General features: G+C 46.6%; 10 protein-coding genes across 10 annotated transcripts; 4 read left to right on the top strand and 6 right to left on the bottom strand.

The window, feature by feature from the left end:
• Nucleotides 1–10: 10 nt before the first annotated feature.
• PHATRDRAFT_42656 (predicted protein) lies at nt 11–1,303 on the bottom strand. Its single transcript, XM_002177107.1, has 2 exons — nt 1,003–1,303; nt 11–909 (listed from the first exon to the last, which is right to left on the bottom strand). Exons 1-2 carry the CDS (start codon nt 1,209–1,211, stop codon nt 207–209), a joined length of 912 nt encoding a protein of 303 aa, XP_002177143.1. The 5' UTR covers nt 1,212–1,303; the 3' UTR covers nt 11–206.
• Nucleotides 1,304–3,164: 1,861 nt separating this feature from the next.
• Nucleotides 3,165–3,585, top strand: PHATRDRAFT_31693 (predicted protein; the record flags this gene model as incomplete). Its single annotated transcript, XM_002176601.1, has 2 exons — nt 3,165–3,210; nt 3,272–3,585. The coding sequence occupies 2 exons, from the start codon at nt 3,165–3,167 to the stop codon at nt 3,583–3,585; spliced, it is 360 nt and encodes a 119-aa protein (XP_002176637.1).
• A 222-nt stretch (nt 3,586–3,807) lies between these two features.
• Nucleotides 3,808–4,371, bottom strand: PHATRDRAFT_8663 (predicted protein; the record flags this gene model as incomplete). Its single annotated transcript, XM_002177108.1, has 1 exon — nt 3,808–4,371. A coding segment is annotated over one exon (564 nt), but the record flags the coding sequence as incomplete, so codon positions are not given.
• An 853-nt stretch (nt 4,372–5,224) lies between these two features.
• PHATRDRAFT_9197 (predicted protein) lies at nt 5,225–5,503 on the top strand (the record flags this gene model as incomplete). The annotated part of the gene is made up of 2 exons (XM_002176602.1): nt 5,225–5,278; nt 5,363–5,503. The coding sequence occupies 2 exons, from the start codon at nt 5,225–5,227 to the stop codon at nt 5,501–5,503; spliced, it is 195 nt and encodes a 64-aa protein (XP_002176638.1).
• Nucleotides 5,504–5,696: 193 nt separating this feature from the next.
• Nucleotides 5,697–5,957, bottom strand: PHATRDRAFT_9168 (predicted protein; the record flags this gene model as incomplete). Its single annotated transcript, XM_002177109.1, has 1 exon — nt 5,697–5,957. A coding segment is annotated over one exon (261 nt), but the record flags the coding sequence as incomplete, so codon positions are not given.
• A 243-nt stretch (nt 5,958–6,200) lies between these two features.
• On the bottom strand, nt 6,201–7,079 carry PHATRDRAFT_17372 (predicted protein). Its single transcript, XM_002177110.1, has 2 exons — nt 6,746–7,079; nt 6,201–6,666 (listed from the first exon to the last, which is right to left on the bottom strand). The coding sequence occupies exons 1-2, from the start codon at nt 7,040–7,042 to the stop codon at nt 6,514–6,516; spliced, it is 450 nt and encodes a 149-aa protein (XP_002177146.1). The 5' UTR covers nt 7,043–7,079; the 3' UTR covers nt 6,201–6,513.
• A 313-nt stretch (nt 7,080–7,392) lies between these two features.
• Nucleotides 7,393–8,828, top strand: PHATRDRAFT_42658 (predicted protein; the record flags this gene model as incomplete). Its single annotated transcript, XM_002176603.1, has 2 exons — nt 7,393–8,798; nt 8,821–8,828. Exons 1-2 carry the CDS (start codon nt 7,418–7,420, stop codon nt 8,826–8,828), a joined length of 1,389 nt encoding a protein of 462 aa, XP_002176639.1. The 5' UTR covers nt 7,393–7,417.
• A 74-nt stretch (nt 8,829–8,902) lies between these two features.
• Nucleotides 8,903–9,957, bottom strand: PHATRDRAFT_42659 (predicted protein). Its single transcript, XM_002177111.1, has 2 exons — nt 9,686–9,957; nt 8,903–9,598 (listed from the first exon to the last, which is right to left on the bottom strand). The coding sequence occupies exons 1-2, from the start codon at nt 9,904–9,906 to the stop codon at nt 8,971–8,973; spliced, it is 849 nt and encodes a 282-aa protein (XP_002177147.1). The 5' UTR covers nt 9,907–9,957; the 3' UTR covers nt 8,903–8,970.
• Nucleotides 9,958–10,448: 491 nt separating this feature from the next.
• Nucleotides 10,449–11,426, top strand: sDer1-1 (predicted protein; the record flags this gene model as incomplete). Its single annotated transcript, XM_002176604.1, has 1 exon — nt 10,449–11,426. The coding sequence occupies one exon, from the start codon at nt 10,449–10,451 to the stop codon at nt 11,424–11,426; it is 978 nt and encodes a 325-aa protein (XP_002176640.1).
• A 74-nt stretch (nt 11,427–11,500) lies between these two features.
• On the bottom strand, nt 11,501–12,543 carry PHATRDRAFT_42660 (predicted protein; the record flags this gene model as incomplete). Its single annotated transcript, XM_002177112.1, has 1 exon — nt 11,501–12,543. Exon 1 carries the CDS (start codon nt 12,398–12,400, stop codon nt 11,501–11,503), a length of 900 nt encoding a protein of 299 aa, XP_002177148.1. The 5' UTR covers nt 12,401–12,543.
• Nucleotides 12,544–14,188: the final 1,645 nt, after the last annotated feature.

The raw sequence follows: 14,188 nt of genomic DNA on the forward strand, positions 1-14,188 counted from the left end.
CTCGTGGAATTTTTTGCAGTCGAGACAATAGCTACAAAGTCAAGAGACTGACCAAAGCTATTCGTCGTTCGGTATACACTTATTTACATTCACAGTCAATACAAAAGACGCTGAAATTCGCTAGTTTTATTCCCCGCTGCCAACACTAGCATCGTCCCAGTCTCGGGTGAAAAAGCGGATGCAAACTTACAGGTGAAAAAGTTTTTCTACGGCCACGGTGGCGCTGGGTGGCCGTAGGAATCACGGCGATAGCCAGATGGCGCTCGTGATTCCTTTACTTCCTCTTCTGTATCGCTCGCCAATAACTCCCCATTGAACAAATCGAACTCCGTAGCGTGCTCTTGAATCTCCCCTAAAAGGCTTGATGCCGTAGAAGTGTCTCGGTTTTGAACCCGTGCTGGCCGGGTAGCCACGCGTGGGTTGATGCGTTCGTGAAGAAAAGACGGAAGCGGCGGACGCGCTGGAAAGCCAGAATAGTGTGTTGGCGTATAAGTGCCTGGGTGGTCGTATGAATAAGGATATTGGGGAGGACTGTATACAGTGGGGGTGTGGGGAGCATACCCTTGACGCGGATATGCTGTCGGTTGTTGTTCCGAGTGTTGGGAGTAGCGGCTCCGCTTGCGTGAACCCACTGCAAGAGGAGTAGGGGGTGGCAAAGACGACGCTATACACTGTAGTGTAGGAGTAGGCTGCATTTCAGCGTATGCTCTAGAGGCAGAGTCTCTCGAACGCGATGCTGTCACCAGACGAGGCTGCGTATCTCGTTCTTCGTCGTAGCCAATATCGCCACTTCCCGTTATCTCAGGCAACCCAGCAACAGCGTCCCGCAATACCTGGCTAGCTTTCTCCCTCGCAAACTCGTCGCCTACATCTTCCCACTCTGAATTGTCAGAATTTCTCTTCATAAACCTAAACATTGCAATTATATTTAATGCATCATTCATTTGGTTAGTTTTGAGAAATGTATCAGAACAGGAAATCTGAATGCCGCGACACTCGTACCTCGCTGGTGGATCAAGTTCTCTCATCTGCCGTACCAGTTTTCGAGAAATGCTTGACTTCCCTTTCTTCGTCGATCTCCGGTAGTTTTCCGCCTCCACCCGAGCCATCTCTCGTAGCTTTTCATTCCCCAGAGCCTGATTGTTCTTGCCGCCTCGTCCCAACAAGACATCGTGCTCATGGGGCTGAAGGATGCTACCTCGACGGGACATGAGCTGCTCTCCCTTGAGCTTTCCCACATTAAAGCCTCTGGCTTTAAAAATGGATGCCTTCCCTTTGGGGAATTCGAAATATTGGTTTTCCGGTGAAGGCGGACTCACGTATGGATTAGAGTGCATCTACAAGTCAGCCATGGCCATAATACAAGACAAAGCAACGCGTGAGGTGTGCGTTTACGGGCGCGGGACAAAACTATGTGGTGGGAATCAAATAACGAGCACATCTCCGCGGGGTGAAAACATTTTTCCGTTACTTAGGTAGCTAATTTTCAGCCCGGTATTCGATAATAATCCTCTCAAGGTGATTTACATAGATTGAATCATGTTGTGATGAAAGGGCTATAACTAACTTGCATGTGGGAACATGCACCTTCACTGTTGAGTCGAGCGGCTTTCTATAGAGCTAGGATACCAAAACAGACCGACTTGTAGCCCCGCTGACAATGAGGATACTCCTACACAGTACGAAGCTGACCGGTAGAGGGTTGAATGGAAAGCTTCAAGACGAGGACACAACACAGACCGCGAAATGGGACAGAAATTGTATCACGACGAAGTACGTACGTTGAAATCGGAGTGGAGAGAACGGGATGTGGCTAGCCTCGTAGACGACAGCTGAAAACGATGAAATCGCGCGGGGGTTACGAGAAATAACACGAGCTCTTTTGACTGCTCTTGCCTTTCCCTACTACCGACACTCGTACGACGGTTCCAAGCAACCTTTGCGCCAGGCCATTGCGAAACTATTTGACAACACAGATCATTTTGAAAAAACGACATGCTCACCTTTAAAGCGCAGTCTGCCGATGAATTTCTTCGCCACCGCCTTTCTGGATCTAACTTTAGAACGCAACTGTAGTCCGCGATCTATCAACATCAGACTATGAGCGAAGCTTTGATTCGCTGAAAAGAGTATTTGGAAAAGTGCACCGCAACGACAGTGAGACGATGAGATCTTCCTTGGACTACTGACCTATCCCGTGTGATTACCGTTCTTCGTGATGAGGCATGGTACTGAGTATGGACAACTCACGCCGATGCCAGTTGTCTCGTCTATAGCCCATTCATGTGGGAAACGTACTTGTGACAGAAGGGCTCTTTCTTTGTTTATTTGTCCCACTTTATCCCGAAGCCAATCTTTGTATTAGATCTATTCTCTTCCGCTGGAATCCTGAGTGGCTGCCGAAACCGAACGGCTGGTGCTATTTAATGTTTGTCCAAGTGGTGCTGTTTTTCGGCCATCGTGAACGGACTTCCCGAGTTAAGAAGTATAAAAATCGAAACCAACACTAAATCTATTGGGACATCTTTTCACATATATCCATAGACTCCTTATTTACTTTTCCTAATGAACTAGATTTCGAGTCGAACCAACAGCAAAACACTAGAGACGATAACTACAGCTGACTAGCCTGCCTCCAGAGAGACTAGGATTTTATCGTGATCAAACAACTACTGGCTGTCGTGATGCTTCACATACCATGTGCAAAATATCCAGAACAAAAATACAGAGAATATTTAAAATACAACTTCTTTTCGTGTCAAAATGCCTCGTTCACAATGGTCCGCGGCCCACACTTGCTAAGCGAGTCACGTGCCGTACGATTGATGCGACGTGGGAAGGTCAAAGTAAAATTTGTCGGACGAAACAATACATGTGTAGCCTATTGACAGAAACTGCAAAGCAAGTCATAGGAGACTGGAATCATAGCTTACAGCTGTGGAAATTTAAAAATACCCGTACAAGTGTGGCTTTGCTTGTGGCCCAAAATTTGCGTTCCCACGGAATCGTTGCATGCCGAAAACTTGATATTCTGCTAATTTATGATCTCGGCTTTTGCATGACTCATTTTGATACTCCGAAGAACGACAATCTCCGCTCAAACAAGACTGATAGACAGACGCGGAGTATTTACTCGCAGAATTTACAGTTAACGGTAATTTTACATGAACAGTAAGACTGGAAACTGCATGGCAAATGCAATCGCCAACAGTTAGATATCCCGTATTTGGTCATAATGTGCGCAAACAAAGAATCTCTACACATGCAATAGATCGCGCTCGATTGGCCATGATCAAAACAAGATTCCCCATCGCCGTCCTCGCTATGAGTGTCGCTCTGCAGATGACGACTATCAGTGCCTTCTCTGTGGTCCCAGCCGTTGTTGCGCTTCGAATTCCTTTCGCCATCTCAGGACCAGCTTTCTTGGGCGTAGAAAAGCCGATTCATGACTCTGGAGGTTTATCCAACTCTGTAGAAGCGACGCTTGATAGTAGTCTGGCGGAATTCAACGCGAATTGCCAATTTTTTATTGCGGAAGAACGTCGTGATCATTATTACCCTTACCTCTCCAACTGTGGTAAGTGAGGTTGGAGAACCCATCCCCCCACCCCCATGCGAGATAGACATACCTTTAGAAAACACCAATAAAAAAAATAGAACATACTATAGAAACTCATTAGGCTCCAATTGATCCTGCATTGACTATTTCTTGATGAAAAATGGGCAACAAAGCAGCGCTTGATGTGTCGCATTTTCTAGTCTCATGTGGTTTGGCTCTCATATTGCAAAGAAAACGAAATTCATATCTTACTTACTGTTTGCTTTGAGTAGCACCGGAATGGCGGCTCGAAAGTAAACACTCCCACTGGTGATCGTGATGCCAGCACAAAAATATAAAAACGAAAAAGCTGCCTTCAGGACGACCTCTTTCCCGAGAATACCCACTTCTTCCCCGAAAGGAATCAACATCAACAACGTTAAAGTTGCCATTGTTACAGCGGTTTTAAGCTTTCCTTGGAAGCCCACCTTGACTAGGTCTCGTTGCCCACGTTGCGCCATCCATTCCCGTAGAGCAGAAACCGAGATTTCACGGGCAAGAATAATGGCGGTTGGAATAGCCACGCGACTCCCGTACCGGCCAGAAAGCAGGATGAGTGACGTACTAACCATTAGTTTGTCCGCAACGGGATCAAGGAAAGCCCCAAACGAGCTAGATATGTCCCATTTTCTCGCCAGGAAGCCATCCAGCCAATCGGTGAAAGCAGCTGCAGCAAAGAGAGATCCAGTTTCAACGTGCTTTCCAGGTACGTAGAACAATCCAACCAAGCCAGGAATAGCTAAACACCGTGTGTATGTTATAAAATTTGGAAGCTGATGCCATGGAAAAGAGGGAAGCTTTCTTCGAAGAAGTCCTGGAGGTGAAGCGTTAGGACCCATGAATTTAGCCGACGTATCCTCGGGGGTTGCAATCAACCGCGACAGTGAATTAGAATCGACCGTCGAATCGGTTATTTCGACAGGAGCCGCAGCAGCACCTGCTTCAATATCCTCGTGAACACCGAGCTGAGGCGATCCAGTGTGCTGTGTCCGAGCTGCGTGTGAAGCGATACTTGGCTGCGTAGGAGGCGTAGCAAAAGACGACGCAAGTGATGAAGAGAGCAATGTAGCGAAAGCTACCACTAGAAAAAGGCGATTCACTGTCATTTCCAATGTCACTTCGTTCAAAATCGTGGGAGCTGGCAGGTATTCGAAAGATTTAATATATGCGAATGCGTTTACCTTCTCAAGCAATTCATTGACAGTGAGAGTGAATGGAAAATTGATCAAATGCGAGCAAAATGGATTAGCCAACATGAGCACGTCCCGCAAAAGACACGAAGCTACGATTGAGAGCCATCCCATCCTGTCTCGTACTCGGCACAGGCAAAACAGGGACGCATGCTGTATGTGGTATAATTCGTGAGTTATTCAAGACTACGCGTGACTAGATTTCGTCCACCAATCACTTCACTCTCCGACACAGAACTTGCGTTCACTGCCATCAATAATCGGCCTTCGCCTGTCTGTGTGGTTATCTGCGCCTCACTGTCAGTAAGGAGTTCTGGCTTTAATACCATCCAGTGCTAGAGACAGTCTCTTTTTTGCTTTTACATGCTTACCTGTAAAACAATTAAAAAACATCTACGTAAACGTCCTTACCTGTAGAGGACCTCAGACGTAAAAGATGCATTTGATGTATTACAATGACAGCAACGGAAAAAGGGTGTATACGCTGAAAGTAAGTTGACCGAGAGATCCGATTTTTACGTTGCCCAGGCAATGATTTGCTGGGGATTTCTAATGGTTGAGCTGCACTTTACAGAAAGAGACTGCTGCTGGAAAGATCACTGAAAGTGCGCACCCGGCGAGATTTTCCCCGGATGACAAATTCAGCGCCCAAAGAGTCGCGTGTAAGAAGAGATTTGGAATATACCTTCCGGCTTTACCCCAGAAACCAATGTGAAAGACCGGAATAGCAATAAATATGCCTCTCGCATGCACTAGAAGAGAGTGTTAATGTAAAGGCAAAAATTCGCATTAATTCTTATAGGATAGTTTATATCCTAGAGGATACGCAAGGCTTACTCGCGCTTGCGCTTCTTGAATCCGCCTGTCCTCTGTGATGTTGCTTCCTCCATCTTTCGCTTCTGTGATGCGACCTTTTGAAAGATCGGCGCAGACTTCAAAAGATCCGGTAACGCAATAAATCTTATAGAGGACCCACGAAGGTAAACATTTGGCATTTTAGTGATCTTTCCATTTCGCGCAGTCCGTAGTACATCGGACAAAGAAACATTCATCGTGTCTTCCGCCCCAACCAGAAGTCCCCTGTATATTTCTCCGTTCTTCATCTCAACGGTTATTTTCATTCCCTCTGCTTCAAAAAGCAGTTTGATCGGAACACCAACTGTACTCATTTTAATCTAGAAGTCGCTGTAGAACTTGCGTCGGGTCGCAACCGTGGCAACACAATGCTTGAAATTTGAAGCTGCAGGAGAGGTTGATTGTGAGTCTCACTGGCAGTGTAGGCCGTCTTCAGCACACATTTTTGAACAGGGATTTTTTTTACAATAACTAGGTAGTTGTTATGGTAAATCAGCAGATACCTGCATGCTGGAGAGTATGCGTGACAAGGATGTCTGTACCTCCCCCTACCCCAAGTAATTTCACTTTAGACTCGTCAATACACATCTCTTTTATTCACGGAGATCTCTCCATGCATAGATCTTGAACTTTCGTGGCCGTTTGACTTGCTTTCTCTCGAGTAAAAGATCTTTCTGCAGCATGGAATGTGCTTACGTTTAAGATTATTCAATCCGCCGCTCCCGAGTATAAAGTTCGCGATGGATAGGAACTACCAATATGGATAAATACCTGTTGTACTTTATCAAACATCGAAATAAAGATTCCTGTCTGTTAGCTTTAGGTAACATTACTTGGGCGGAAAGTCTTCATTAACTGAAATGGAAGCAACTACTGTTGATACACTGGGTCACTTTCATAATCAGGTCTGAGTGAATTGTTGAGAGTTGTGCAGAGAGGCTCAAGCACTTCTTTGAGTAAAGGGATTCCGCTGGAGCGTATAGCTCCAATGTTTGACTGGGGATTACAAAGAATAGTCACTATCTTAATAGTAGAAGAAAGAATCACATAAGATGGGGGTGACAAAATCTAAAATTCTTGGATAGACATTTTCGAATCTTACCACTGGCGTTTGATAAACATGAATGAGAATCCCATGGTCATAAATCGCAGTAACTTGTTGCGCTTTTTCCAGCCCAAGAACTGGAAGTTGCTTAGAAGCCGGCGCCCATACCGATTCTATAGATGCCAGCACGTCTTCGTTCAAAGGCTGATCTGTGGCGTAGAGGCGTCCCAGCGGAACTCCCTCAGTAGTTGACAACAGAATCGCCCGTATCCCTGCGCCCGCTTGATTGGTCCTTATTATAATCTGTTGAAGGGTGTTTTGAAGTGCAACTGGCAATAACGAAATTGAAGCCATGCTGGTGAAATACTCCCAGGCAAACGAAGGCCAACACTGTAATCGCCCCAGTAATTTGATAATAATATGGTTTAGAGTGAACTGAGTGTGTGACAGAGAGGAACAAATTCACTCGGGGTAGGCATGTGCCGAAGAGTGTCTGGCAGTGAACACGTCCATAGGGAGAATTGACAACCAGAGGTTGTCAACTACAAAATCTAAATAGCATTTCAGACATATGGAGTATATGTAGGAATCATCCTAGGACAGAGAGCTCATGTTCAGGAACGCCGCTCACGTGATACTCTGGACAGTGTGGAAATGATGCTGCTTTGTTTTATGCGCAGAATTACATTACACAGCCTGACTTGACCTTGAAAAGTAGACGATAAGTAAATGCCCGCGGAGATGGACAGTAGTGAAGGTGACGACCGAGAAACTCCACCGGCAATAGCAATTCCATCAAAGAATTCAGATTCCGATCCCAACGCGGCGAATTCTGTTTCAGAATCCTCCGTCAGTGGCTTTCAGAACAACAGCGGGTCGAAGACGCCTGCCTCGAATGGAACATTGCTGACCACGGACCGCGCCCGAGAAGAAGTTGGGAGATGGGTGAATAATGCGATACTATCAAAAGTCGATTGCGATGCTATAGATATCCTTTTAAAGGACTACGATTCCCTACGAGAAAAGACTACCAAGCTTAAATCTCTGTTGGGTCGCTCGGCGAAGGCCCAACGCGAGGCAAAAGTCGATCTTGACGCGAGTCAAAAGCGCCTCGACCATGCAAATCGAGAAATCGAACGCTTAAACAAGAAGATCGACAAGTTTGCGAATCGGCCCACTCATATGGAGCTTCTCGCTGATTTCGAGACAAATTTTGATCGTGCTCTGCTTAGTTTTGGACAGTCGGGTGGGCAGGACACCGCTCAGCCAGTCTCCCCTAATGATGCAGACATTGATATCGACAATTCTGCCGTTGTTGACGCTCTGCTAATGCAGGAACTCTCTGAGTCTAAGCAGCGCATTGAAAAGCTGGAAAGTTTGAATGCTGTGCTCGTACACCGCTCGTCGCAAATGGAGAGCGAAGCAAAAGAACGCAAACGGGATCGCGACGAACTGATGCGCCAGGTTGCCCACCTAGAATTGGAGAAACGCATGGCAGTCATGGAGGCTGAAGACGCTACGAAAGCCATGCAAGAAAAGGCTGCTAGTCTGGCAGAAATGCAAATGGAAATTGAGCTCGTTACGAAGGCTTCCGTCAACGCCAACGTTCGGGCTGCACAAGGAGAAGAAATTATGAAGACGGTAAAAACGGATAAACAGTATGTTCAGGAGTTGGAATCTCGGGTTCAGGCTTTACAAGAGTGGGCACTCGCATCATCTGAATCGAAGTTCTTGGCCCAGGAACGAGTTCGACTTCTGGAGAGTCAATTGAAAGTCTTACAACGAAATCGGACACCACTTTCCGACGATGCTTCTCCGAACGAGCGAATCCTATGGTTTCGCAAAGGAGCTTTGGTCGTTGGAGCAGGAGATGTAGGAGCACGTGTCGTGGGCATAGGGGAAGAATTTGCCGAAAAACTGAGACCTTCGGAACGGGTGGTGCTGCGTTGGCAGTTCGATCTGACAGGAGACGACCTCGACATATTCTTTAGCATTTTGAAAGGACGATGCGAGACAGCAACTACGCGAAAAAATGCGGACATTTTGGCTAGAGTACGCAAGGTGAAGGGCGGAGCGGCGGGGGAACTCGAGAATGCCTTTGATGTTGCGGGTTCTTGCACCTTGCTGTGGAGCAACATGAAATCCTGGATTCGACCGAAGACAATCAAGTATTCTCTTGAAGCGGTTGCGCTAGCCGACTAGTAACTTTTATTTCTACTCCTGATGTATAGTTGTTTATACGTGTCGATAAGTTTATCATGCAAGGTGATGAATTAAAGCAATTAAGCTTCTTGTTGGCCACGCGCTGCTGCGGAACGATCTTTGGTCCACCCAGTACCGCCCACTGAGCTAATGCAGGGAGCCTTACCAATGTACGGAAAGTCTTCGACTTCGAGAGCATCCAAACAAAACTGGGCAACATCAGCTCGAGCAATAGATCCAGCCTCACCTTCAATCACGTTGATGATGCCAGTCGGAGGTTCAACAGTGAGGCCTCCTGGGCGAACAATACACCATTCAAGGCCACTCCTCTTAACTACCTCTTCTTGCGCGTTCTTATCGAGGAAAATTTTCTTCATTGCCGTCCACATAAGGACTTTGAAAAAGAAGGGTGCCTGGTTCTCGGAATCTCCGGCACCGATTGATGTGACGACAGCGAGTCGCTTCACTCCCTTGTCTTTCATGGCATTAATAATGTTTGTAGTTCCATCCGTCAACATGGTTTCCCCGACATCCGATGTTTTCCCACCTAGTGCGACGATGACTCCGTCAATCTTTTGTGCAAACACTTTGTCAACGTCAGCTTGCTTTGTCACGTCCCCAGAAATCATTGTTAGTTTGGGGTCATTAAGAGGATTTTCTGCATTGGATCCTCCAGACCCTTTAGGGATGACGAGATTGGAAGGGTTACTATGTATTGTAAAGAGAGGTGAATCAGAGACAGTATAGTCTCGAATGTAGGCATCAATCAATCCATTAACTATGCAATGCACTTACCGCGTGAGACCTACAACATTGTCCCCGTTTTTGAGCGCTTGATACACACACTCGGACGCCGTCAAGCCGGAGGCTCCGAATACGGCAATCGTCTTCATGCAAAGCGCAGAATCGGACAAATGGGATAGGACTGACAAGGATTGCCGTCCCAAAAACGAGGACTGCTGGAACGCCCCGCAGCATGTCGCCAAAAGAGCTACAGCTGAGAAAACTCGAACCATTTTGATTAAGAAAGGGAGAAATTGAGATTCGTGGGGTACGTTGGCCAACTTTTGTGGGATACGATTGACAAAGTAACCTCGACGCAGGACGGCACAATTTTTTGGATCTTGGTGGTTTGTTGATCGATAGAAACGTAAGATGAGGTGGTTCCGATGTTTCATTGTGGTCCTTGATACAGGGCAGGGTTATGAACACATCCCTTCTTTTGCTAATAGCATCTGTCCGTCGTCCTTAGCTTTACGGGGATTCTCGTTCTGTTTTGAGTCACGAACGCTAAAAAACTCCGTTGTTTTTGGGATCCACGTGGAAGAGCTCATAGGCGTACATTCGTAGCGGTCTATGAAAAATTGCAGGGTGTAAGTAAGACCTTTGCTCAAAACTTAAAACAATCGCCACCGAAACCTTGTTGTGAAAACAAGAAAGCCACCGGACCCCACAAGGCTGCAAGGTGGAACCTTCACTTTCAGTCGCTTCGTAGTTGTAATTAATAGCTGTTGAAAGCAGAGATTGCGTTTCGTGGAAAAAGAAGATTGGCGACAGAATGAAGTCGTCAACCTTAGTGTCGATGCTACTCCTGGTGTCGGCTTTGTCGGTAGGCTATGTGCGGTCAGACGCATGGAGGCATGTCGCACCGACGATTACTACACACGTATTTCAACAGAGTGGTGGAGAGGATTTTCTGGAATTAAGAGGAGGGGCTTCAAAACGACGATCCAATAAAGCCAAATCGGCGTCATTGAACTCAAAATCCAGAACCGCAACCGGCAAGAAGAAGGTCGGTGCTACAGCAGCTGAAAAGAAGTCTGCTCTCTCAGATACCATGCAGAGGTACAAACGGATTCGACCATTGACCCGTATATATATCACAATGGTTGGTGTGGCGACTTTGATTAGTATTATTTTTGGAGAAGAATTTACTCAAAGTCTGCTGGCACTGGATCCTACTCGAGCCTTCTACGGCTTCGAATTTTGGCGTCCGTTTACGGCGGCTTCCTTTCTCGGTCCAATATCCATTGGTTGGCTCATGAGTGGATATTACCTTTTCGAGTATGGTTCATCTCTGGAAAGGGCTTATGGCACAGCTCAACACTTTGTCTTCCTAATGTCACAGGTATTTGGCTTGACCTTTCTCAGTTCGCTAACGGGTCAGCCTTTCTTTGGCCAATCTATGATTACTGCTATGCTACACGTTCTCAGTCGAGCTATGCCGCATCAAAAAGTAAAGTGGCTCATTTTCACAGTACCGTACTGGTCGCTGCCGTACGGACTAATGGCAAGTGATGTCTTGCAAGCTCAGAGCGCTATGGCAGCCTTACCACACATTCTCGGTATTGTTTCCGGCCACTTTTATCATTTTCACAAATTCATATGGCCAAAAAAAGGGGGTGAAGATTGGTTGGTGGCACCCGACTTTTTGGTACGAAGATTAGACCCTGATTCCAAGGACGCCGCGCGAGAAAGTGTTAGCAAAGCGCTGAAGGGCAGAAAGAAGAACAAGGGTCATAAGCTTGGTGGATAAAGAAGTTAGCTCCGGATTTAATATAGTCTGCAGCATTAACCTGTTTCTTCTTTGACGGTAAAGAAGCAAACTCTCTAAAACTCGAGGCCGGGAGAAGGAAATTTTTTTACCACTATGTTCAAAGACAGCATCACACTTGGGCTCTCGCCTTTGTCAGTGACCATCATATCACGAAATGACAAGAAGGTGCCATCTAGTTCAAACACCATATTGTTGAAAAAGTTGGAGAGAACCTTGGTCAGCTCTTCAGCAGTCTCGCTAGAATTATCTCCGGAGGAAACGGCCTCCATTGCGACATCCGCCTTTCTTTCTGCAGTCGCGTTTCGCCGCAAACTGCATCGGTACTTGGTTCCCAGATGCATAGCGAAAAATGTGACAGACGAAGTGAGTGGATCTACCCTGGCATCCTCCTGCAGAAATTGGATTCCCGTCCTGTTTTTGGATTCTGATGAGGACTGTGGCAGTTCAGGAGGTTTCATGCGTGGGTGAGTGATGAAATTACCGAAATCTGCGCTCGTCAAGGCCACCATAGCTTTGCCTTTGGCGGGGTTCGTCAGAACCAGTTTCCGATTACTTAGGACACGGGAAATATCGAGTTCGCAGCTTTCGACGGACGCATCGATCGCCATGCACGTAAGGCCTAGACTCGATCGCCAGCCACGTCCTTTGACCGTCACCGGTCCGATGCGACCTTGTAATATTTCTTCGTTCGCCACTACGTCGCAAGAGACATCGATCTGCTCGGCCAATCGAAGCCTTAGCGCTATTACTGCGAGTTGAGAAATTAAGGATGATGAAAGGTCCTTGGGCGATGGTGGCCCTAAGTCGAAGGGACTGGCCTCCCTCAGGAAGTTCCGAAAACCATTTTCCGGTTTGGAAGCCAGTATCGATATGGTGAAAGCACTTATCTGGAAAAGAGCCCCGATAAGCAGCAAGAAGAAAGCAAGGTATGAAGTCTGTATTCTCCTGACCATTTCAATGTCAAAGATCGCGAAGCGACCGCAATCAAATTGGGGTGAATAACTAGCTTGGTTTTGCTTTTGGAACTTTATGCAACGTGCGAGATTCCCTTTAAATCGCTTTGTCAGTGTTCCGCCGACTCAGAAACACGGCCGAAACATACATCAATGCAGATGTGAAACTGTACGACCGAGATTGAGAATGGAAACGGGACCTGCTCTCAAGCAAGCGATGCGGTTCGGTAAAGTCGATGGTGTCTGACCTGTACCATGACGTTGACAATAATTCATTGGTAGGTCCGCCAATAATTCATTGGTAGATTAGGGTAGGGCTGATAGCTCTTTCCTTATCAAGAAGCCTAAAGCGAAAAAGGTACCGCCTATCTACTGCCTAGTAGTACGTGTCATTTTTTTTTGTCCTCTCAAGAGGGAAAATCTTGTCCTCTTAATAGGACAAGCGCCTGTAGCCCAGACGCTTCTCTAGCTAGTTACTATTTCACACGTTGTTACACGAACATTTGAAATGAGCATTTTTACAAGACAATTCATTACTCTTGTGTTCGATATAAAAATCAAATCTTCCTATGATGACGCCGGATGAAATCTCAACCCAAGTCGACCTTCGCAGCAGATGGCATCGTAAAGCCATTTTATGCGTGGTCTTGGTTGTGGTGCTTTCGTTGTGTTCGATAAAGTTTGATGGTGACTTCTTGAAAGAGAAAGGGAAAATACCGGCGAAGCAAACCGGATCGACCGAGATACCGGCAAGAGGCTACACAACAGCTCTCAAACCGGTTTACTCTAAAGCAAACATACAGAATCCTTCCAGTAACAGTACATCTAATCAATCTGAAATGCCGGTATCCAGCCCGATGCCAGCCCTTCTCCACACTCCCGCGAACAAAGACAACACCCGCGCGTCGACAAATGTTCCTTCTTCCACATTTTTGACAAAGCAGTCGCCCTGTTTCCGAGCCGATAGCGCTACGACGGAGTCTTTGCTTTTGCAAAATCGTGTTTTATCGAAACCGATAATTAATGTCGGTATGCCAAAGTGCGGTAGCTCGACTTTGGAGCATTTTTTTTCATTGTGCAGGAATGAAGACGAGTCACTGGAGCACCAAGCGGCACGGACCTATCGGTGTGTGCATGCGGGACGCAATAAAAAGAGGCCTGCCACCGATCAAATCTTGCGACAGTTGGTATCGAGGTCGGGGGAAAGCTTTCAACGAGAGCTTCGATAGTGGAGTCGAGGCTCTTCTACAAATTGATACGGAGACTAATGAGGCCGAATGTGTGTTCCCGCAAATGTCGTACTTGGAAGAGTTGCATGCGGAAGCTCCCAATGCTACATACATTCTGAACTTTCGACCAGTAATGGACTGGGTAAGCAGTTTAATTCGATGCGAAGGCATGGGTAAGGCAATGTATCTGAGGTTGCAAAACTGCAACCTACCTGATTTTCCAAAAGGAAAAGGCAATACGACTGCAGAGCTAAAAGACTGGTTGTGCGGTCACGTACGGAACATCCGCAACTTTGTGGCTGAACATCCATCCCATTCTCTAATCGAACTTAATCTTTACGAAACTCGAAACGCGGATATTATGTCGACTTTGTTTCATACTGATCCATCATGCTGGGTACATGCCAACAAAAACACGAAGGAGCCACCAAGGCGGCACTTGCAGGCGCGGGTAAACCCGATCGGGTTTCAGATGTGGACTTGAATTGTGTTCACTGTCCTGATAAGATCTGCCACCCCTCCCCAAATGTGGGCTTAATGGCAAAGATAAAGGCTTAAT

Source organism: Phaeodactylum tricornutum, chromosome 1 (assembly GCF_000150955.2).
Source record: "Phaeodactylum tricornutum CCAP 1055/1 chromosome 1, whole genome shotgun sequence".
In the NCBI taxonomy this organism is placed as follows: domain Eukaryota; phylum Bacillariophyta; class Bacillariophyceae; order Surirellales; family Neidiaceae; genus Phaeodactylum; species Phaeodactylum tricornutum.